This window comes from Hibiscus syriacus, unplaced genomic scaffold (genome assembly GCF_006381635.1).
Source record: "Hibiscus syriacus cultivar Baekdansim isolate YM2019G1 unplaced genomic scaffold, ASM638163v2 tig00112487_pilon, whole genome shotgun sequence".
Lineage (NCBI taxonomy): Eukaryota > Viridiplantae > Streptophyta > Magnoliopsida > Malvales > Malvaceae > Hibiscus > Hibiscus syriacus.
Genome location: NW_024063341.1, coordinates 647,698 through 670,915, shown reverse-complemented (window position 1 = coordinate 670,915; position 23,218 = coordinate 647,698). Strand labels below are relative to the sequence as shown.

The 23,218-nt window shown below is 35.2% G+C and overlaps 3 protein-coding genes across 4 annotated transcripts; all 3 read left to right on the top strand.

Moving 5' to 3' along the window:
* Positions 1-7,853: 7,853 nt before the first annotated feature.
* On the top strand, positions 7,854-12,556 carry LOC120180015. The gene is made up of 15 exons (XM_039185451.1): positions 7,854-8,047; positions 8,290-8,367; positions 8,497-8,546; positions 8,635-8,688; positions 9,013-9,065; positions 9,561-9,633; positions 9,976-10,037; positions 10,221-10,289; positions 10,655-10,760; positions 10,882-10,952; positions 11,058-11,158; positions 11,517-11,612; positions 11,712-11,779; positions 11,868-11,913; positions 12,367-12,556. Exons 1-15 carry the CDS (start codon positions 7,979-7,981, stop codon positions 12,454-12,456), a joined length of 1,086 nt encoding a protein of 361 aa, XP_039041382.1. The 5' UTR covers positions 7,854-7,978; the 3' UTR covers positions 12,457-12,556.
* Positions 12,557-13,701: 1,145 nt separating this feature from the next.
* On the top strand, positions 13,702-17,386 carry LOC120180007 (tRNA (guanine(37)-N1)-methyltransferase 1). Of its 2 annotated transcripts, none has more exons than XM_039185443.1 (11): positions 13,702-13,900; positions 13,988-14,085; positions 14,177-14,281; positions 14,393-14,455; positions 14,675-14,748; positions 15,085-15,610; positions 15,688-15,810; positions 15,981-16,124; positions 16,460-16,566; positions 16,783-16,857; positions 17,003-17,386. In XM_039185443.1, exons 1-11 carry the CDS (start codon positions 13,806-13,808, stop codon positions 17,090-17,092), a joined length of 1,500 nt encoding a protein of 499 aa, XP_039041374.1. In that variant the 5' UTR covers positions 13,702-13,805; the 3' UTR covers positions 17,093-17,386. The 2 variants fall into 2 exon arrangements, with proteins under 2 accessions (XP_039041374.1, XP_039041376.1); XM_039185445.1 differs by having other exon boundaries at positions 15,688-15,780; positions 17,003-17,385.
* A 1,045-nt stretch (positions 17,387-18,431) lies between these two features.
* Positions 18,432-20,623, top strand: LOC120180016 (glucan endo-1,3-beta-glucosidase 8-like). The gene is made up of 2 exons (XM_039185452.1): positions 18,432-18,899; positions 19,485-20,623. The coding sequence occupies exons 1-2, from the start codon at positions 18,541-18,543 to the stop codon at positions 20,611-20,613; spliced, it is 1,488 nt and encodes a 495-aa protein (XP_039041383.1). The 5' UTR covers positions 18,432-18,540; the 3' UTR covers positions 20,614-20,623.
* The last annotated feature ends 2,595 nt before the right edge of the window (positions 20,624-23,218 follow it).

Here is a 23,218-nt window from a genome sequence, read left to right as displayed (position 1 = left end):
TCCCTTGACTAGAGATAGCATAGGGAACCTTTAGTAAACTCTGTTGGGCAAGTAAGACATAGAAGTAAGGTCATCCTGAAAAGATAGACTTAAGTTTCCTAAGTGACTCCTATCATTCATTCCCATAGTAGCTTGTTGTGTGAGGAGTCTAAAGTCATTTTAATTAAATCCAGTGTTTACATTTTATTTTTCCTTTTCATTTTAAATTGATTCCACTATACTCAATTTAGTTTTGCGATGACATCTCCATTTGCTACCATATTACATTACACCATCATTTCATTCCCACCGACATCCATTCATTTTGCCACAACATCTCATTTGTACATACCATCACTAACTATACTTAGGTAAAATAGATAATTGCTTTGATTGAACTTATAAATTCATCCAATCACTGTGGTTGCGATACTCACTCATCACTGTATTACTTGTTCGATTGTGTGTACTTGCACATATTTTCGTGACCATATTAGTAGTCACAATTCGCAGACAGGCGTTGTCGGGGATTGGCAACTGGAAGTTAATTAGTTTTGTCATATAATTTTTATTTTACTTGTTTATTTTTTATATAGTTTTACTTGTTATTTTCCTTGACTTTTTCAGGTTTTTCTTGGTGTATGACCAGAAGACACTCTAACGAGTCATTAGAACAAATTGAACCTGAGATTGTGAGGCTATTTAGGAAAAGAAGTCATGCTCAACGTGCAAACATGTATCAAATTAGAAATCAAGGTATTGGTCATGAGGAAGCTCAGAATGCCGAGTCAATTCCGAATGCTGGGAATGCAGCCAAACTCATGCCATTCGTGATCATTTAAATCATATATTGGACGACTTAAATCCAGGAATCGTGGTACCCGAGATTCAAGTAGCCCATGTCGAGCTCAAACACATCATGATCAATATGTTAAATTCTATAGGGTAATTTGGGGCCATGCCAAATGAAGATGTCAGACAACATATACGTAACTTCTTGGAGGTGTGTGATTTATTTCGTCAACAAGGAGTGCACGAAGATGTATTAAAGTTAAAGTTATTTCCATATTCTCTGTGTAACTGAGGAAGGGCTTGGTTGAGTGGTGTTATAGCGGGTTCGATGAAGTCTTGGACTGATATGTGCAAAAGTTTTTTGTTGCGGTATAATCCACTGAACATGAACACCCAACTGAGGAACGACATCAGTTTTTTTCGTTAAGCTGATGACAAGTCAATGTATGAATGTTGGGATCAGTATAAAAGATTGCTTCGTAAATGCTCAAATCATGGTATTCAAGATTGGACTCAAGTGGTAATGTTCTATAATGGGGTAAATGTGCCCACGAGGATGATGATAGAAGCCTAAACAAATGGAATATTGCTCGATAAATCACCTGCAGAGGCATTCGACATTCTAGATAGGATTGCCAACAATGATTATCAATTCTCATCTACAAAGCTTGGAATTGGGCGAAAATCATATGGAGCATTCGAGTTAGACGCTAGGGATTCTGTGTCCGTCCAACTTGCTGCTATCACCAATATATTAAAGAATTTGTAAAGACCAAGTGAGGTGAAAGAAGTGAAGGCAACCAATTGAACATGTTTTTTATGACATGGAAATCACCATGAGAGCGAGTGCCCAACTAATCAAGAATCCATCAACTATGAAGGAAACTATAATCGATGAACCAACAACCCCTATTCTAACACATATAATCTCGGATGGCGTCAACATCCAAACTTCTCATGGGGAAATAAAGAAACCAACAATGCTAGTCAGCCCTTACGCAACATAATTTCAATAACTCCTAAGGTTTCAAATGATATGCCATGGCATAATTCTAACAAGAAAATGCCATCTTCATCCAACACTAGTTCTTTGGAGGGCCACAATGCAAGATTTTATAGCAACCACGAAGACCATGCTGCAAGACATGTAACCTCTATAAAAAACCAAGAAGCTTTGCTTCAAAGACAAGCTATCTATGAGGGTATTGGAGATTAGGTTAATCAAATTGTTGCAGTATTACAAGAACATCAACAAGGTCATCTGTCGAGTGACACTAAAGTCACCAAACCTCATGTCAAGGAGCAATGTAGTGCAATCACTCTATGGAGTGGCACCTAAATCAATGTACAAGGCAAGTTTGGGGGAAGACCGAAGAATGATTTACCCCCTGTAACAGTGCAAGCTGAGAGTGAAATGCCAGAAGAGACACAATAGAGGATAAGGATGAGGGTTCATCTAGTAAAGCAACTGAGGTAGAAAACAAAAATGCCTCTTGAACGGATATTAGGGGTTAAATTAAATTGCCATCACACCAGACGACCAAGAGAAGACTACGTTCACGTTTCTATATGCACTTATGCTTTATAGAGGATGCCTTTTGGACTCTGTAATGCCCTGACAACCTTTCAACGCTGCATGCAAGCTATATTTTCTAACATGGTTGAGGATTTTCTAGAAATCTTTATGGATGACTTCTCCGTTTCTGGAGATGACTTTGAGAAATGCCTCGGCAGTTTGGTAAAGGTACTCAAACGATGTGAGGAGGTCGATCTCGTGCTAAATTAGGAAAAATGTCACTTCATGGTGACCGAAGGCATTGTGCTAGGATATAATATCTCACATAAGGGCATTGAAGTGGACAAAGCCAAAATCGAGGTGATTAAGAAGCTACCTCCACCAACTTCTATTAAGGGCATTATGAGTTTCCTTGGACATGTTGGATTCTATAGAAGATTCATCAAGGACTTCTCCACGATATCCAAGCCCTTATACACACTGCTGCAACAAAATCAACCCTTCGTATTCGATAAAAATTGCCATGGCACATTTACTGAGCTAAAATAAAGACTTATCTCTACATCCATCGTAGTTCCACCCGATTGGATCTATAAAAGGAAAAGGGAAGTGATCATTCTTGGTGGCCTTGTTTAGTTTGTGGCAATCAATGCATATCCTTCATCCAGTGACAATGCGTGTTGGTAACAACTCATTGTCCTTGCTAGTCACTACAGTCGTGCCTCCCTTCTTTGGCACACATTGGACGAGACTCACCCAAGAACTATTAGATATAAGGTAAATTACTCCAACATCAAGCTATTTAAGGATTTCTTTCATCACTATTTTCTTCATGATTGGGTTTAGTATTCTTTGTGGCTTTATGGATTTGCCATGGCATTCTTCCTGCAGCATCTTATACATGCAAATGGTGGGACTTATCCCCTTCAGATCCTCCATAGTTCATCCTAACGCTTTCTTGCGCTGTAAAAAAACACTTAACAAACTACAGTCTTAGTTAGAAGTAATGGTAGGGGAAATAATAACAGGTAATGTTTTACTACTACCTAGGTAAGCATATTTAAGATGTTGTGACAAATTCTTTAACTCTAGGGTAGGTGTATACTGTAATGAGGGCTTAGGAGGAACAAACTCATCAAAATTAAGATGTTCAAAAATGTGTACCTAGGCTAGCTATGAGGTAGCTAGCCTGCTGCTCCTCCAAAGAAAAGTCATTGGGCTTCTCGGTACTTTCTTCTTCAATAAGCCTCTCATAATTTTTCAACTGAATGAAATTGTCATGGTAAAATTGATCAACTTCTCCTACTATCAATGAATCCGCTTCGAAAATGATCTGACATTCTTCAGACTCATCCATGTACTTGAGAGTACGAAAAACATTAATGGTGACACATTGGTCGGCTACTCTCATGGTGAGCTCACCCTTCTCACAGTCAATAAGAATACGCTCGGTAGTTAGGAAATATCTCCCCAAGATTATGGGTGTTGTGGCATCAACCTCGCAATCCAGTATAAGAAAGTTGATTGGAAACACAAATTTGTCCACCTTTACAATAAAATCCTCGACTCGCCCCTCGGGACGAACATGGGTGCGATCGGCTAGTTGCAAGATAACAGAGGTGGGTCTCGCATTTCCTATTCCAAGCTTCACGAAGATTGACTTAGGCATTAAATTCACACTTGAGCCAAGGTCATGTGGGTGACCCATAATCTTGATGTTTTTACTTACATATTTAAATATCACATGCATACGCTCAAGTGACCCGATGTCCTCATTGTTTCCCGAGTGTCAAACAAAGGTTAGTTTTACACCACATAAATTAATGTTGTTCTCAATGGTTTTAAATAATATTATCACTTGTAGTCTTATTAAAGAAATCTTGATGCCCTCATAACCCCTATTTTAAGCTTACAAACTTAATGAACTTTTCTGCCCAAATCAGGATGACAGTAACGATACTAGGCATGTCAGTATCGATACTGGCCTTATGGTATCGATACTACCTCGAGTATCGATACCAAAATCAACTTTGATGTTTTAAAATAATTCCCAGTATCGATACCCCGATAGGGAGTATGAGTACTGATACCAAAAATGGCTACTAGAATCTATAAATTATTCTAGGTATCAATACTACCCCTCGAGTATCGATACCTACTATGAAGTATCGATACTTATTAAATGAGTATGGGTACTACAAGCCTAAAATTCACTTTTCTTAAGGCTATATGAAAGGTAGTATCGGTGTTGTTCATCGAGTACTAATACCCATACTCGAAAATGTATTGTTTAGGCACGAAAGTGACTTCCTAAAGTTCCTTACAAGCCCCTCTAAGGCTACCAAATATTTGTTAAGTCTTATCGGGTTTATTAGCATCATAAAGAGTCATTTCAACACAACAAGGACAACAAATTAGCATGCTACAATTAAAATCCACCAAGACCCATTTTTCACCATGAACACAACAAGCAAGCAAAACGTGACATATGGTAGATAGGAGTTATCTATGTGTTACCTTAACTCTATTGATGGAAGAAGGCTCTAAGAATCACCCAAGCATAGACTTATCCTTGTTTTTAACTTTTGAACACTATCCCAACTCTTTCACTAATCAAAGCAAACAAAGGGATTAAAATCTCTTTTTAAATCTCTAAGTGATTAGAAACATGTTTCTAAACACTTAAAGATTTAGAGACACTTTCAAGCCCTCAAACAAAACCTCTCTAAAACCCATACTTTGGTCTCCATGGCCAAACCTCAAGATTTAGACCTAGAAATGAAGCTCTAAGGGGGAGATTACCTTTCTTACTTCACAAATCCATGTTGAGAATACAAGACAACAATGTTTCTAACTTTGGGAGTTTTGGAAGAGGAGAAATGAGGAAGAAAAGATGAAAGAGAATAAGACAAAGTGCAAGCTCTTCCCAACGTGAGTGATACAAGCACAATTAAGGGGAATCAACTTTTGATTCAAACTATGGGTAAATTACTCCTTTGGTCTCGATCATTTTGCCTCAAATTCAAAAATATCATTTTAACACCTTATGGGCTTTTCCTTAAGCTCAATTCTCTACCTCCTGGCCCAAATGATTTAATTAGCCTTAGCACTCTTAGTCCAACTTAATACCCGAAACTACTAACCTGATTTCAATGTTACAAACCTTCACACCTTGACAATATATATATCAACTACAAATAATTTCAAAATCACTATATACATTATCAAAAGTTTTTCAGCAAGCATCCAATCGTATGTTACTCACTAAATAAGCATAAAGAAAATATATGAAAGTATCATCTGGACCAATATTAATTGGTGACATTGTTGTCACTTTTTTATCTTTGAAAATTTACACAAACTTAAACATCAACAACAAAGCATTCTGGTTAGCCATCACACCAACAGAAAGAAAAAGAAACAAAGCCAAAATCATGAACATATTCCATTATTCAACGTTTTAAATTTATAAGAGAATTGCTTACCCAAATATTTGAAGGATACACCATATAAAAAAAGGATTCAAACTAAACAATCAACTCAAAACCTTTTTTATTACACTATAATAGTTGATTGAAAATCATTCAACCACCGACAAAAGTATCTAGCAAGCAATAATCATAGAAATAATTTAATTAAAACAAAGAAAATCATAGACAAACTACTGAACATGCAAATTTAGAACATATTAAACTAATAAAACCATCAAAAGATAGTTTTTAATGAACCACATAGATATGCCGAAAAATGAAAGAATCATAATTCAAACAAAAATCCACTTTAATTTAAGTTAAAAAGCACAATTGAACCAATCAAACAACTACAATCGTAAATTAAGAAAATAACAAAGATGAAATGAAAGAAAGTTACCTTTCAAAACATGATATTCAGACAAATTGAAGAATCAACATAAAAACCACAGAGAATTAGATAACTCTACTCTACCAAGAATCTTATAAGTTCAAGATTAACACCTAGCTAACACAATTAAACTCAAAATCAGATTCATGCTCTTTGATTTCATGGGTATTTTTTCAGTTGGGCTAACAAAGAAGCATCTCAATGATTTTAGAGAAAGATGTGAAATGTCTATGGCATAAAAGGTGGGATTTTGAAGTTTGGTGGAGATTAAGGATTGTAAAATTAGGAATTTGATGAATTTGAAGAGAATTCAAAGGGATCTTGAATTTTGATGGGTTTGAAATGTTGAATTGCTTTAGAATAAGAGTTTTAAAAAAAATAGAGGGTATGAAAGATAAATATTTACCAGTTGTTACCATCAATAGTGAAAGAATGATGTGTTGCTGCCACCGACGATGAAAGAATGGAGATGTTGTTGCCACAGACGGTGAACAAGAAAGAAAGTGATGGAATGACTTTGTGAGAAGGTAGTCAGGAAGTGTGTGTAAAATAACTTACCGAAAAAAAATTTCACGTGCGACAGTCTTAATATACGATTAAGAAAATGTATTATCAGTTTTATTATTATTTTTTTTAACAAAATCGGTAAAAAAATTACCGAAAATATTATTATATCTATTGGTTTTGTTTTTATTTGGTGTTTTACCAGTTTTGTTAACATATCTGGTAAAGCGTTACTTAAAATATTATTTTTCTACCGATTTTTTTTATTATTAGGTATTTTACCAGAAATATTAAAAAAATTAATGTTTTAGGTAAAAATAATAATATTTTAGATAATCTTTTACTGATTTTATTAAAAATAATAACAAAATTGATAATATATTTCCTTAACAGTATATTAAGAAGATAAAACTTCCCGAAAATAAAAGGGTAAGTCATTTTACGAGAAAAGCTTTAAATTTTCCGGTTGACTTGTAAAATAAATTGCTTTGACGCAATTTATTTTACTTTGCCAAACACAGGAAAGTAGGTATATCAATTTCCGTAAAACCAAATCCCTCAAACAAACCGACCTTAAATATCTTTGTATAATCACATATTTAATCTTTATTATTTATATATTCTCTCAATTTAGTCATATTTTTAATAAGTTAAAATAAATTTAATCATCTAATCTAAATGATGTCAGATCACTTGTATCATGTTTCGTGTCATATGTTATCATTCGATTGGATGATAAATTTTATTTTATTTTAATATATTTACTAAAATATTTTATTATTAACTTAATAATAAATTAAAATAAAGTTAGTCCTACAACTGAATGGTGACACATGATATCATTTGATTAGAAGATTAAATTTATTTTAATTTATTAAAAGTATGATTAAAATGAGAGAATATGTAAATAATAAGGACCAAATGTGTAATTATACCAAATTACCACATCACCTAATTAAAGGTAATTAACATGTGGTGACCACATCTTAATTAAATAAATACGAAAGTGACCATATCTTAATTAAAATAAAAACGAAAGTGATCATATATTATTTTTTTAAAATTAGTGAAAAAATTGAATAAAATACAAACATAAGTGATCAATCATGTAATTAACCCTTTATTTTAATATTCAGTTAACTCATTTTTATTTTTCTATTCCCTCCTGTTTATAATTTTCTTTTGCTTTGACCCCGCGTTCCCTCCTCTATATTTCGCTTATTTTATTACAGCTCTATCCATTTTTGCACTCAATTCGCCAACGTTTCCGCCGGTTCTCCGCTGCCGCTCAACCGGAATCTTTCGGGACAGATTACGTGTGGAAGCATGGCTTGCTATTCCGAAACTCCTTCGCCAACTATCCGAACTATTACCATATCTTATGACGAACTCAAGGTGAGTTCCTAATCATCGTTGTTCGCTGAGTTGGCTCGTTTTGTTCTGGATCTCAAACTGAATTGATCACGACCATGTGGTATGAGGTTCTTAGTGTCCTTTTCCTTTTCCTGCAGTTTCTTGGCAACCAAACAGAGTTATTGATTAGATTACTGGATTTTGCGTGTACGTATGTGCATGCGTCAGATTTTATTACGGTTATTGTTTTTCCCCGCCTCATTTATGGAAATGTACTGAAACAGGACAAGGATGCTGATCTATCGTTGAAAATTGAAGAAGGATTTGGACCAAATGGACTTGGAATTCTATCAATTACTGATGTATGCGTTTTTCTTCCCTCTCTTCTATAGAAATTTGTTCACGAGTTTACTTTCATTTGCAATTATTTTCTTTATGATTTTATTTTATTTTTATTGTCCGACTTTGTAATCATTAGTAGGTTATTACAGGTTCCAGATTTTCCTTCATTACGTCGAAACCTTCTATGCCTCTCAGCTAGGTACAGTATGAGTTCCAAAAACAAAATTATCTTATGACTCATCAAGGAAGAGAATTGAAATAAATTCTATAAATTCCCTTCTTAACAGATTAGCTGCCTTGCCTGAAGATGTGAAGAAGGAACTTGAGGATCCTGAGAGTAGGTAATTATTTTGCGTCTTTTCTTTTTCGTTTACTTTTCCTAATAATCGAGATGTTTTTATTGTAATCGTCGAAAGAAAAGAAGCTCTAACCATTTAGGAAAGAATCAAGCAACGATACATTATCTCTAATTTCATGCATCCTAATTATATCACAATCTTTATATATCTAATTACATTTATTGCTCTCACAGTCACTCTAATAATCCCCTGAGAAACTTATTTATTAAAAATGCATGACTGTTGCTCTTAAATAGAGTGCCGAGGCATCATGTTGGAGACTGTTTTCTTTATGCACTGTTCTTCTTAACTGTTTCTTACCTGTAGGTACAATTTTGGCTGGAGTCATGGGAAAGAGCAGCTTGAATCTGGGAAACTTGGTAAATGTGTACACACTTTGTATTTTACTACTCAAGATGTTTACAAGAGTCGATAGCACGCAGTTTTGTTGATTTTCTTCGTAATTGTATGTAATCCTAGAACATAAAGAACCCAATAGCTGATATAAAGTAGGCCACTCAAACATTCTAGTTTAACTCAATACTAAAACATTAAACTGCTTATAGCTTTAACGTTATGTGTATGCCCTCTTTGTTGCCAATATGTTCTATTGTAAGTTACATTTAGAGGAGAAAGGCTCTTTCAATAAGTTTAATGTCAGATCTGAAACAAAATTAAGAGACTAAGGTTCGTTACATGTTGGCATAATTTTAGATCTAGGTGTTTGCTCGAACTGCCTTGAAAAAGTCTACTTCCTATTTAATTGATTTCGACATATCTATTTAGTTTACACTCAATTAGTTTTTCTTCTTGGGTCATTTAAATTTTCTTTGCCTTACAATGATTTCAACTTATTTCTCTTTAATGCTTTGAAGATCTTCTGAAAGGTTCATTCTATGCAAATCCCCTACTTGATGTGCCAACCAATGATGCGTCCTTGATTCAGAGGTAAATGTGAAAGAAAGGCAGTGACGAGTTCCATATTTGCATTTTCCTTCTGTAGCATTGTATTGCATTGGCTTAGAGAGGAATCAACACACTCACACACGCCTATTTGTAGGCTCTTATATTATTCAATACGTGATTTATTTGCATCAATGAGTACCATACATGAAAAGAACATTGATGAGTGCAGTATTTGCATTTCCCTTATGAACTCAGAGACCAACCAATCCCTTATTTATATTGTTCTCGTAGGATCTTATTATTATATAGCATGTGCACGATGTGGCTATGCCATATGTGATTGAGCTCAGATGTTTAATCGATCACCTATGCTCTGCCTTGTAGGTATGCATCATATTGCGGAGCAAATATTTGGCCTCAGGCTGCTTTGCCAGAACTTGAAGTGGGTATGTCCACTTTTCTTCTTAAAAAAATAATGAAAATTTAAGCATGTCATGGTCTTTTTGTAAGTTGCGAACTGCTCTGAAGAAATAATATCAAACATTTGTTTATTTTATCATCAAGCTCCATCTTATAGATCATCTGACATAGGATTTTCTAAATGTTGATTATTGGACCCTGCTCTGTAGCTTTCAAAGCTCTGGGAAAGCTGATATTTGATGTTGGGTTGCTGGTGGCATATCACTGTGATCGCTATGGTAAATTTCCTTTGAATTCCAGTTTCTACTTTCTAGATACGGATAATATGAAATTGTATAGTTGCATGAGGACCTAAATTGTACAGACCAGCTTCACTGATTGATCAGTCTTTTATAGCCGAGATTAGACCTTTGAAAATTGAAGGGTGGCCACATTTCAACATTTTGAAATTCATATATTTAGATTTGAGTCATCTGACACTATACCATGATATGTGCTGGATTGATCCTAGTCCTTTTGAGTAAACTGGAAACTGTACATATTTTCTTGATTCTATAACCTGTTAAATTTACCTTAAACAGAGGACAAGGTCTTTTTGATCGCCGTCTTGAGTTTCTCTTTAACTTCATCATTGCATGATCAGTATCTAGGGGGATGAAAACGCAGAAGGATGAAGGTCTTGAACAAATACTTCTTCACTCTCGTTGTCATAAAGGGCGTTTGCTTTATTACTTTCCTGCCCAACTGAGGTACCTCCCCTCCCCCCAGTAGTTTTCTGTTTATATATCTTTCCACAGTCCAACAGTTAAGTTTCTCTCTCTAGCTTCTAGAATGTATGAACTATGAAGTAATATATGATTTTACTTGCAGTAATCATGAAGAAAATGGTGATTCCATGTCTTCTTGGTGCGGATGGCATACTGACCATGGCTCATTGACAGGTGATGAGTCTTTAGTCTGATCTTTTCATAGCCTTGCAAAAGGACTGAAATCATTGTCGTCAGTTTTATGCATATCCATGACTTCGGCTTCAATTTAATCTGTAGGTCTGACATGTGGCATGTTTAAGAGGAGTGGTATAGAAATTTCTTGTCCTGATAGTGCAGCTGGCCTTTACATAAGAACACGGAGTGGTGAAATCGTCAAAGTATGCACTTGGTCACAGTACTCATCAATAATCGCATTACATGATCATGCAAATCTATAGTGTCTTGTTTTCATAATTTCCTGTCTACGACTTTTAGCTAATTTTATTTTAAAGGGCTTCATATTACCTGATGGGATAAAAATTGAGTTAAATTATTTGAAGTTCCTTCAAGTAAGGGGGGATATTAAATTAAAAAATGCTAACAATGAAGTGCTTGTAATTCGAGAAATCAGAAAATGGCTTTCCGAAGCAATAGTGCGGTTCAACCAATAATTTCAAGCACCATTGAAAACGTCGACCTTCTATTTCCTATGATTTCCACATATTTATTCTATTAACTTGTGCTCCTATGCACCAGGCTATTTTTGGAGAAGATGAAATAGCATACCAAATTGGCGAGACCACTGAAATACTTTCTCAAGGTTATCTTTGTGCAACACCTCATTGTGTTCAGGTATTTTCTCTTCTGCCGGGGCAAAAATATCGTTTAGTATCTATTGTCCATTTATTCTACCCTTACTTTATAACATCCTTTATTCATTGATTCTGTTAGGCACCAAAAGGAAAGGAGTCTTCTGGCATTGATCGTTCAACATTTGCACTGTTTATGCAACCCGATTGGTACGTGTCGATAATGAGTAGAAATGGCTATTAACATTTGGCTAGGAAAATCAGTTCCATTTAAGGATCTTTGTTTTTAAATTTGCAGGGATGAAAAACTTAATTTTCCTGAGGACATTCATATTCATAAGGAGGTATGTGCTCTATATTTCTACCATTGTTGGAAGTGAATTTCAATTTCACCGGTAATTGGGTTTAGAAGAAGCTTAGTTCTAGAAGTATGCTTTAACTTTCAAAAGCATGTGCATGACATGTGCTGTTAAAGAGAATATTGAACTTTTATGATTTTATCAGTCACCTAAATTGAGAGTTTAAACGAGACACCTATGCTCGTAAGTTATTCGGGTTCAACCCAAAGTAAGAAAATCCATCTCAGTCATTGTCAAGTTGAGCTTGAATAACCTGAGCTACTGAGCAAGCGAGCAAACTTCAACAGTTTGATTTTTATGTCGAATCAAGCTCGAAACTCTCACAGCTTGAATTTGATTTGATTACAGGGAAAAAATGTTCGTATTATTATTAATGTGTATGGGGCCTCACTCTCGCACACTAGCTAATGCTGAAGTTTTGTTGTGCGATGGTTTCAGCTGATACCACCAAATGGCAGTCTTACTTTTGGAGAGTATTCTGAGATGCTCCTCGACAAATATTACCACAAGAAAAACATTAAGAACTGAAAATTTCATCCCATAATGCCCGTAGGTGCGCCTCGAAATTCAATAATCAATAATATTGCTTGGTAAGCTTCAGGTTCGTTTCATAAGAACAAAACAAATTCATAGCTCTTCGGGTGCAATTTGATTTATATGTATGTATGTGTGGATAAAAGCATGCATGCATGCATGTATGAATATTGGTCTACCGATCTTCTATGATCATGAAAAACCAGGAGTAGTGGTTTAACCAAACAAGTAACTGAGACGAAGAAGATGGTGCTGAAAATTAGAAAATCTAATGCCTCGCCCCTTTGAAAATACAGGGTGGGTTCCAAATTGGGAATAATGTTCCTGTGTGCCTAAAATTTCCAATCAAACAACGGCGGCAGTCGAAAAATATGGAAAATCTAATTGACGTTTACTGTCCTTTTATTGGATGTCTGGAGTGGACGGGCTGGCAGCAAATGTAACAAAAATAATTAACATTCTCTGGTCCGTCAGTCTTAATTTGTTAAAAAATATAAATAAATAAATAAATAAGCAAACATGTTTTTGCAACATTAAAACTCAATTCATTAACTCGTTTCTTTTCTTTGTTGAGTCCAAAACAATTGCCGGCCACCAATATTATTCCATGGGACATGTTGAAACTACAATGGGAAAGCTAAAGCTAAAGAGGGAGTGATTTTGAAGTTAGATTCCAAAGATCGAACTTTTCATTGACATCATAATGTGCACCTTTTGACCACTAACATCAAACAATAATATTTTTAGAACACTAGGAATTGAGATATCGGGATCCAACATTAAAAAGTTGTAAATTATTAAAACCTTTTTTATCATAAAGATAATAATGAGATTAAAATCCGCATGTTCACGGAGATTGAAACTCGTTTATACTTTAATCAGAGACGAATTTTGATCGTACAATTTAAGAAAAACTTTAAAATTTTTATAAGTCCAATTATCTTTTAAAATGAAAAGTTTATCGATAATTTTTAAAATGTTTTTGAAGCTAATTAAAATTTTTAGAGATTTAAAAATACTTGAATGTTTTTAATTGAGGGTTTTAAATATTTATAAGGCCGAATGATTTTTCAATATCTTGATAGGGCAAGGGACCTCCCCCGCCCACGTTATCAAGCCCAACTCAACTATCAAGTTGTGCACCGAAAACGACGCCATTTCAATCACATACTTCACCACCCTAAACCCTAAAACTAAAAAACCCAGAATGTATCAACCTTACTATTTCCCCCTATTATTTTGAATTAAAATCCATTATTTCTCTTCCATTCCGCAGTTATTTTTTTTAGCAGAACTGGGTTTTTCATTGGAGTTCAAAGTCAAATTAACTGCGAATTTAAGCAATGTTGGACGAAAGTCAGTTCGATGTAAATCTCAAATTGTTAGCACTTCGAATCCCTCGCGAGCTCTGCACGAAAGCCACTCGTTTGCTTAATGGGTACGCCTCTTTTTCTCTTCTTCCAAATTTAATTCCCATTTCAGTGTTTTTCCCTTCTTTTTCGAAGCTTAGATTTTGGTATTGTAGATACTTGCTGGAAAAGCCTCGTGTTAAACCTATAACTGAAGATCCAACAAGTGAGAAGACCCGTTACGTGATTTTATCTGAGATAGTTCAGAATCCTGGTAAGAAACAAACCATTGTAAAATTTTCCTACCTGTTGTGTTTTTCCTCCCTTAACTAGTAGGAATTTATTTATTTTCTGAAATAGAGCAGATTTATCCGATATTCAAAGCCAAATACTTGATGAACTCAAGAAGTTATGTGAGATTGAAGTTGTTCCTTATTCATTGACACTCGGATATTCCTATTGGACTGCTGGTCAGCTGCCTTCTTCTCATTAATTAATGCATGTCTACATCAATTCTCTTTGATTTTTGTATATGTTTTAGTTTTAATCCTGAGTTAAAGGGTATTTTTATGAATTTGTAGATCATATATTGAAGCAGATTCTGCCTCCTGGGGTAGAGGTACCTTCATCTTTCGAAACAATAGTTAAGTTTTTAACTAACCCTGCATTTTAGCCTTCCCTTTTTTAACTAACCCGGGTGAATGCCAGATACACTATTATTCCAATGCATGAATGTTTTCATATCCTTGTACCTGTGTCCGGAATCAGGATATATTTTGGACATGGGTACTTCAGGGAAAATGAAAGTCCATATAAAATGATTCAATACCATTGACGGCTAACATTTCATCTGACCTCTGCAGGTCATGTTGCACATCTAAATATACACGATGAATTACTTCCTTTCAAAGAAGTGATTGCAAAAGTCATTTATGATGTGAGTTTTCATTTGTCTCTGATCTGAACATTTCATCATTCTTCACTTCCATTGCCTATAAATAAGGTGCTTTAACTTATTATATTTGGTTGGACTTTGACCCTTGATCTAAAACTTTCCCTTGCTAGTAGTTACTTCAAACCTTCATTCTGCAGGGATTCTTGAACTGATATTAATACTACTGGGGTCTGTTTTCCTGTTCTTTTGTTGGTCATATCTTTTAATGTGTGCAGTTTTTTAACATTTTAGTTACTGTTGTATTATGATTGCTATTATTACTTTGCTTCTAGTTGTCCTTATCTGGTATTGGTTGCTTGAAATTTTATCTTTTGGCAGAAAAATTACCCAAGAATTAAAACAGTAGTTAATAAAGTTGGAACAATCACAAATGAGTTTCGAGTGCCAAAATTTGAAATTTTGGCAGGTGAAAGTGATATGGTTACCGAAGTGAAGCAATATGGTGCAACATTCAAGCTAGATTACAGCTTGGTTTATTGGAATTCAAGATTGGAACATGAACACATAAGGCTTGTGTCTCTGTTCCGTCCAGGGGAGACAATTTGTGACATGTTTGCTGGTATTGGACCATTTGCAATTCCAGCAGCACTGAAAGGATGCTTAGTGTATGCAAATGACTTAAATCCTGACAGCATTCACTATTTGAAGATCAATGCCAAAATCAATAAGGTTGATGATTGTGTTGTTGCATACAATATGGATGCTAGGAAATTCATTGCCCAATTGATGGCAGTACCGGTTTGTGAATCTAATTTACAATCTGATAATTCCATGGTCAAAGCTTGTGACACTTGCACCGTAAAAGATATTGATGATGCAAAGGAAGAAGGCACAAAGCTTGATGGTACTATATTATTATTTTATGCATCATCTTCCTTTGAGCCATGTATATGTTTATCAGTATATTCCTTTCTTTTTCAGTTAGGGAGAAAGAAGTAACTGGTACTGATGTCAAAAATGAAGTGGAAGATGTGCAAAATTCTTATAAGACTGTGGATAGTTCTGTAGTTGCAGGTAAAAGACCTCCAGATTGTTTCATAGAAGGTATGACAATAATGTAAACTGGGAATTAGGTTATAACTGAAGAACTTGTAGTAATCAAATATTTGTACTTCTTTATATCACCAACCTGGAAGCTAGAATCGCTATATATTTAGTTATTTCATTATCTTCTTAGAATTAAACGAGTGAGAATTTTTGCACTGATATTGCAGAGAGTGGAAATGTCAACAGTGGTCATAAGAAAAAAGGAAATGCGCATAAGAGGATGAAAGCCTCTACTCTGCCTAAAACTAAGTCCTGGGAGCATGTTGACCATGTTATTATGAATCTTCCTGCTTCCGCTTTACAGTTTCTAGGTACATATTCTGTTCCAGTGTGATATTTGTATATCCATATATTTGTCAATGTGTCTTCGTGTGTGTTTGAGCCTGTACTTTAGACAACTGGTCAAGCATTCCCTAACTTTAATTTGGCTGATCGGGTGGAAATATTTGTTGATTTTTATTGTACCTCAACTTCACTGATTACAATTGTAATCATTATTGCTCTGTTTTCTTGAATTGATTTTTTGGGTACTATTGTGTGTATATTACTGCCCTTTCCTACACATGCTACCTGCTTATTATTTTTTCTGCATAACACCCTTCTGCTTGAAGATTTAGTTTAAGAAATATATATTTTTTATCCTCAGATGCTTTCAGAGCTATCATCTCAAGGAAGAACTGGCAAGGACTGCTTCCATTGGTTCATTGCTATTGCTTCATACGAGCAAATGAAACCACAGAATCAATAATATCAGTAAGTCTGCTGTGCTATGATTTGTGTTTCTTTAATTGCTACTGTCAGTCAAAACCTGGATGATATTATTTCCCACCATTATCTTGTTCTTTACATAAGCCACTTTTAATCCAGTTCATTTGGCAAGTTCCATAGGATGGACAAACTTATCGTGAATCTATGGTTATTTTATTCTTGCTGTTAAAACTGCGTTTTGATTTCTCAAATCTTTTACAGGAGGCAGAGTCTGCCCTAAATGCCAAAATAAAAGATCCAGTATTTCATAGGGTTAGGGATGTTGCTCCGAACAAGGTACACAAACTACCATATAATTTTAATCTGTTCTTTATTTTATAATTCCCATCTCTTTCCACCAAAGCCATTTTTGTCATCAAGGGTAGATGAGTTTGCGTGGATTTCCAATGGCCTCCACTGAACCATGCATTTGGTGGTGCAGGCAATGTTTTGCTTAAGCTTTAGGCTGCCAGAAGCATGCTTTATTGAAGACATCGTTGACTCTACATGTCATGCCACTGGTGGGTTATGAGTTATGACCCAAAGACATCCAATTTTTGAGCACTTGAACTTTTGTTGTAACTTGTAAGACACCAGATTTCGTCCATCACCAGACTTCACCGATTTGACATTAAAAATGTAGTGTTAGTATTGGCTGGGGGAAAAACCGATTCACAAAATTTGCCCTTTTATTATTGAAAAACAAGTAGCTTGCAGATAAAGAAAGGGTTAAGATTCGGACATTCAATTTGTTGGATGGTCATACTTTTAGGTGTAATTGTATGAATCAATTGGATCAAAGTTTCGAATTCACAAGTTTATTCATTGATCTCTCCTCCCTTGTATGAATGTTCAGGCATCGAGATGCATCTCTCGGCTCTCTTCGAAGTCGGGGATAAAATCTTGCCGAGTATGTTGCTCTTTATGGCAACGGCATCTAAAGAAGACAATACGTTGACATTATTAGCACAATGCTATAAGGGGTCGTTTTTAAGTGCAACAACACTCGCAAAGAATAATACATCAGTATTTAGAGGATTCTCTTCTCCTTGCATTGTAAATTAAAAAGGAAAAAAGGGCGGTCAATGGGGTTTCTTTATCCCTTTCTTCTCTGTAAAGTGTAAAGCTAAATGACATCTTTATGTCACTACGCGTTGACTCCCAAGTCAATACGAATCTTGCTTCCTACGAACTCATCTTGTAAAAGAAAATGATAAATGCGCCCTAAATTGGATTCGACTTAGTCCGCTCGAGAACATTTCAAGATAAAATCTTTTCAATAAACGTACTTTTAGATTTGAATTTAAGTAATAGTAGTGTATAGAGATAAATTTGGACTTAAAGAACCAAACAAGATTAATCAATGCATTCCATTGATTTCATGTGTCGTTAGTTATTATATTGGTGGTTTTATACTTTTCCATTACATATCCAAGCTCAGTCTTGGAATACTTATCAGCAAGCTCTGGAAGAAAGGGTTTTAACAAACTGAATTAAGAAAGGAATCTTTACATTCCTTTTGCTTTTCTTTTCCTCTGGCTTTTGTGTATTATAAAGTCACTCCACTACAAAAACCTCGGTTTGTATCGAAAACCCTAAGATTTCTTCATTGTCGATAATCTTATTTCTCTCTTGATTATAAAAATTAACATTACTATTAAATCAAAATCTCGACTTTATCATATATATAATAAAATATAAAATACGCAGTGAAACGAACATGAAGTATAGAACAGATTTATATAGTTGTGATATATTTTAATTATTGTTTTTTCAATATCAACTAGAGAAGTGAAAAAAGAATGTCCTCATCATACATTACTCGTTTCCCTTCTTTCCCAAGGCCTATAAAATCAAGAATAAGCACCAGAGCTACTTCCCTTTCCCGGTCATCATAATTCCTCTCTTGATTCTTTCTGGATCCAAGAAAGATCATTATTTCGAGAGAATCCCATTAAAGAAGGAACAGAAAATAGAAAAATGTCACCAAAAAGAATGTTAAACGGCCAGTTTTATCATCTATTGCCACTGTTATTTCTTGCCTCAGCGACCCTGCTTCATAGTGGAAACGGTATCGGGGTGAACTGGGGAACCATGACGACCCACCAGCTCCCGCCGGATAAAGTGGTGAAAATGCTGAGAGATAATGGGGTTCACAAGCTGAAGCTCTTCGAGTACAATGAAAGGATTATGACGGCTCTAATTGGGACGGATATTGAAGTGATGGTGGGGATTCCGAATAGCATGTTGAAACAGATGAGTGAAGATCCTGGAGCCGCCGATTCTTGGGTTTATAATAACGTCACTGGTTATTGCTATGACGGCGGAGTATATATCAAGTAATCGAGTTATATATATATAACAGTTTCTTGGCTTTGCATTTCTTCATGCATGCACTGTTCTTGAACTGTTTCATTCATTAATCTTCATTTCATTGCTTAATCTTCAATGAATTTCTTGAATGGGGTTTATTATCTTTAGTTCATTTCTTTGCTAGTGATGATCGTTAGTGTTTTTAAGCTCGAACTCCCTGTGTTTCTTTAGGTCATTTTGAGCCTTTGGGATATAGAGAAAGCCTAGGCTTTGGGGATCTTGGGGAATGTGACTTACTACTAAAAGAAGTTCCATTCGGTAGGCTAAACCCATATTCTGGGAATTTTGGAGTCCAACTTTTCCTTAAAGTTGGATTTTCATGTTAGTGGTGACTCGTATCTCTGGCTAGGGGTTCAACTTGGATGGCTTAGTTCATTTGCATACCTAGTTTAACTAGAAAAGGGTGGCCGAGGGCATATTATCGCCTTCGGAAATGTTCTAGCTCAGTAATGTCTTTGATATAGTCTCATTTCTGAGCTTTAGAACAAGCTGCATATGTATCAGTCTTTTTTAGTGTATGTGGCATAATTTGCTTTGATTTGTTTTGTCAGGTATGTTGCAGTGGGAAATGAACCTTTCCTTCAAACATACAATGGCACCTATCTACAATACACATTACCAGCTCTCAAAAACATCCAGAGAGCGCTTGATGAATCCGGGGTTAAATGTCAGTACAAAACCACGGTTCCATTCAATGCCGACATCTATAACTCCCCGGAGTCCAATCCAGTTCCGTCTGCAGGTGACTTTCGGCCTGAGGTCAAGGATCTCACGATTGAAATAGTCCAGTTCCTGTATTTACATGATGCGCCTTTCACTGTCAATATCTACCCTTACCTCAGCCTTTACGGAAACGATTACTTCCCCGTGGAGTTTGCGTTTTTCGACGGATTAAGCAAGCCTCTCAGAGATAGTAATAGAGTTTATAAAAATGCATTTGATGCTAACCTTGATACTCTGGTTTATGCTTTGAGTAGAGCTGGATTCCCTGACATGGAGGTCATAGTTGGAGAGGTTGGTTGGCCAACCGATGGTGACAAAAATGCCAATACCAGAAATGCAAAGAGGTTTAACCAAGGATTAATCAAGCATGCTTTGAGTGGAGATGGAACCCCAGCCCGGAAAGGAAAGATCGAAGTTTATCTATTCAGCCTCATCGATGAAAATGCTAAAAGCGTCGAGCCTGGTGGATTTGAGAGACACTGGGGGATTTTCGAGTTCGATGGAAAGCCGAAGTATCAGCTCGATTTAACAGGTTTAGAACTTGAAAAAGGGCTAGCTCCGGTGGAAGATGTGAAGTACCAACTCAAAAGATGGTGCGTTTTGGATCCTAAAGCGACCGATTTGGATGAGTTGCCTGAAAGTGTTAGCTATGCTTGCAGTTTATCGGATTGTACTACTTTGGGTTATGGTTCTTCATGCAATCACTTATCTGCTAAAGGAAATGCTTCTTATGCTTTCAACATGTACTATCAAGTGAATAACCAGCACATTTGGGACTGTGATTTCTCCGGTTTGGCTATTGTCACCGACGATAATCCATCGGAGGAGGGTTGCCAGTTCCTGGTCATGATAGCTTTTGCTCATTCTTCATTGCTGCTTCACAACTATGATAGTCTTTTGGATGTTTTACTGAGAATTATTGGAGGATTTGTTGTTCTATTTTCAATTCTGATATGAAAGATCTTATGAGAATTAGTTTCCATGGTAAAGCACTCATCATGTTATACAACGAATATTACTTAAAACTATAGAGGCAGAATATCCCCCCAGAAAATCTAATCTTAAAAACATTGTGTGATGCACTAGCTATTTTACAGTGATAAGTTCTAATATTAGATTATTAACATACCATAACTCAAATATAATATGGTGACCAAAACAGAAAAGCGCAAATAGATAAATGACGATCCTTTTTTATGTTTAAGAGTAAAAGTAATTCTCGAAACGGATCGGACTTGACCGCATAGCGCGTCTGACTTTGGATCAGATGGTCGATATTTTGTTCTTCAGAATATGTAAGCTTTGCTAAAATCAATCAAAAGCCTTTTTGAAGTAAAACAAATCCTGCTTCTGTAATTTAGATCATTGCCAAAAGCTCCGCGTTGGTTGTTTTACCCATTGCTGATGGTATATTATTCGAAGAACATGATGATCATAATAAGTGTTTTGAATAGATAAATGAAATGATAATCCCAGGAAACAGAATGACTGTTATTGTTCTCTGTGGACTGTGGTCCAATCGTGGCTCGATGACAGCAAAGCCGAATATGCTGGCAAGGGTTTTAACCGTAAGCATCGGAGTAGTTGTGGATGTAAATTGCTTTTCTATTGGGTTCTTAAACTTGTTTAAATTTTATTCTTCACCATTGTCAACAATGTGAAGTACGTTGGTTGGACCCTTGAGGTATGTATACCTCTTGTTTTTTTCTTTCATTCCCACTCCTAGTGAGCCTACTTTGGGTTAATCAATCTTTTCAGTTTGAGAGAGGATATGTATCATTTTGGTATCTCTCTCGTTGCCGCCTTCTAAACCTTTTCTTTCAAATTTCATCTTTTCATTCCATCTTTATCTTTTTGTTTGTACCGAGTTTACAAAGTATTGAGAATTGAATCCATGACACAAAGGAATTAAAATATAATAATGTTAATAGTTTAAGGGTTAATATAAAATGTTAGAATATGATCATAGTTTAGGATATCTTACGTAATTATCTCATAATGTAAACTCCATCGATACGTGCCCGTCCCTAGTTCTTAACTGCAGTACCAAGGAAAGCCCGTCTAGCTCAGTCGGTAGAGCGCAAGGCTCTTTGTAACACCTCCAACCCGTATTCAACCCAAATACGAGTCCGAGGTGTCACATTGACTTTTCAAAACTTTGTCTTTACAAATCTACAAAATATTAAAATTTTCTATTTATAAAAATATGAGTACTTTTCATTAATAAATACAATCAAATTGTTTTTCAAACCGATCAAAGCATATTCAATCCAAATATTGTAATTACATGCCAACAAAATAAATATAATCCATATGTTTCTGATCTGACCTTCGGTAAGGAGGACTGACCTGTCCAGTTCCACATTGCTCTTTACTCTTCTCACTTCTGTAACTCAATCACACGCTAAGTCTATGACTTAGTAAGGCATAAAAAACGCATCTAATGAAATTCATACCCACAAATAATGCATGACTGTTTTATGTTATCAAATCATACCACTCATATACTTTTATCATATAACAATTACATACTTGTACACATACATGTCATTATTTATGTTTTATCATACTCTTACACTATTATATTTTATATCTCTTATTTCTTGTTCATATGATCTCTTTCGTTCATATTCTATATCTTTTAACAAATTCTTATATCATTATATAAGACATTTATACTCATTCACATATACATCAACATATATTCATGTATATCATGTAACAGATACAATAATCCATATCACACATATATCATATCATGCAATTCATATCACACATCATATACATATATCACATACATTGTTTTCACAATTATCTCTTTATTAGCCCATGTACACATGTGAGAACTATAGATATGTGAGTCTATAGAGGTTGTGCACTAATGATGTCACCACAGCTCGTATAAATACATCGAAGTGCCACGTAGAATTGCACCGTAGTGCCGCGTAGAAATGCACCAAAGTGCCATATAAGGTTGTCCCTAAGGACCACGTAGAAAATTCCTTAAGAATGATATACATATGCCAAGGATCAAGTATGTGTCTCAAAAGACCTCACACATGTTCCAAAGAATACATATATGTCCCGAAGGACCGCGTAGACCCTCGACTCTTGGCATGCCAACTATACCTCTAGCTCTCATGTCACATAACATGGGCATTAATATTTATGTTAGCATAGATTCACATATACACATAGACACATGGTTCACGTATCACAAAGCTTATCACATATAATTGTATTATTTTTCATATAATCACATAGTCATTTAATATTTCATATGACATATACTTTTTCTTTCATATATCTCATGTCCACGTATCATATCTTGTGATCATGTAATCATGTTACTTATAATCACATAACTTCTACTCATAGGGTTCAACATCATTAAACTTAGCCCCCTTCCCATATGATCATTCATTTATATAATCTTATATGTTCTATCATTAACCTATAAACTTACTCATATATACTCTTTAATATAATTTATATAATAAGGTTCTATAATTGTATCATATACTGAGTTTACCTAAGTCTTCTTTTATAAAGTTTATACTAC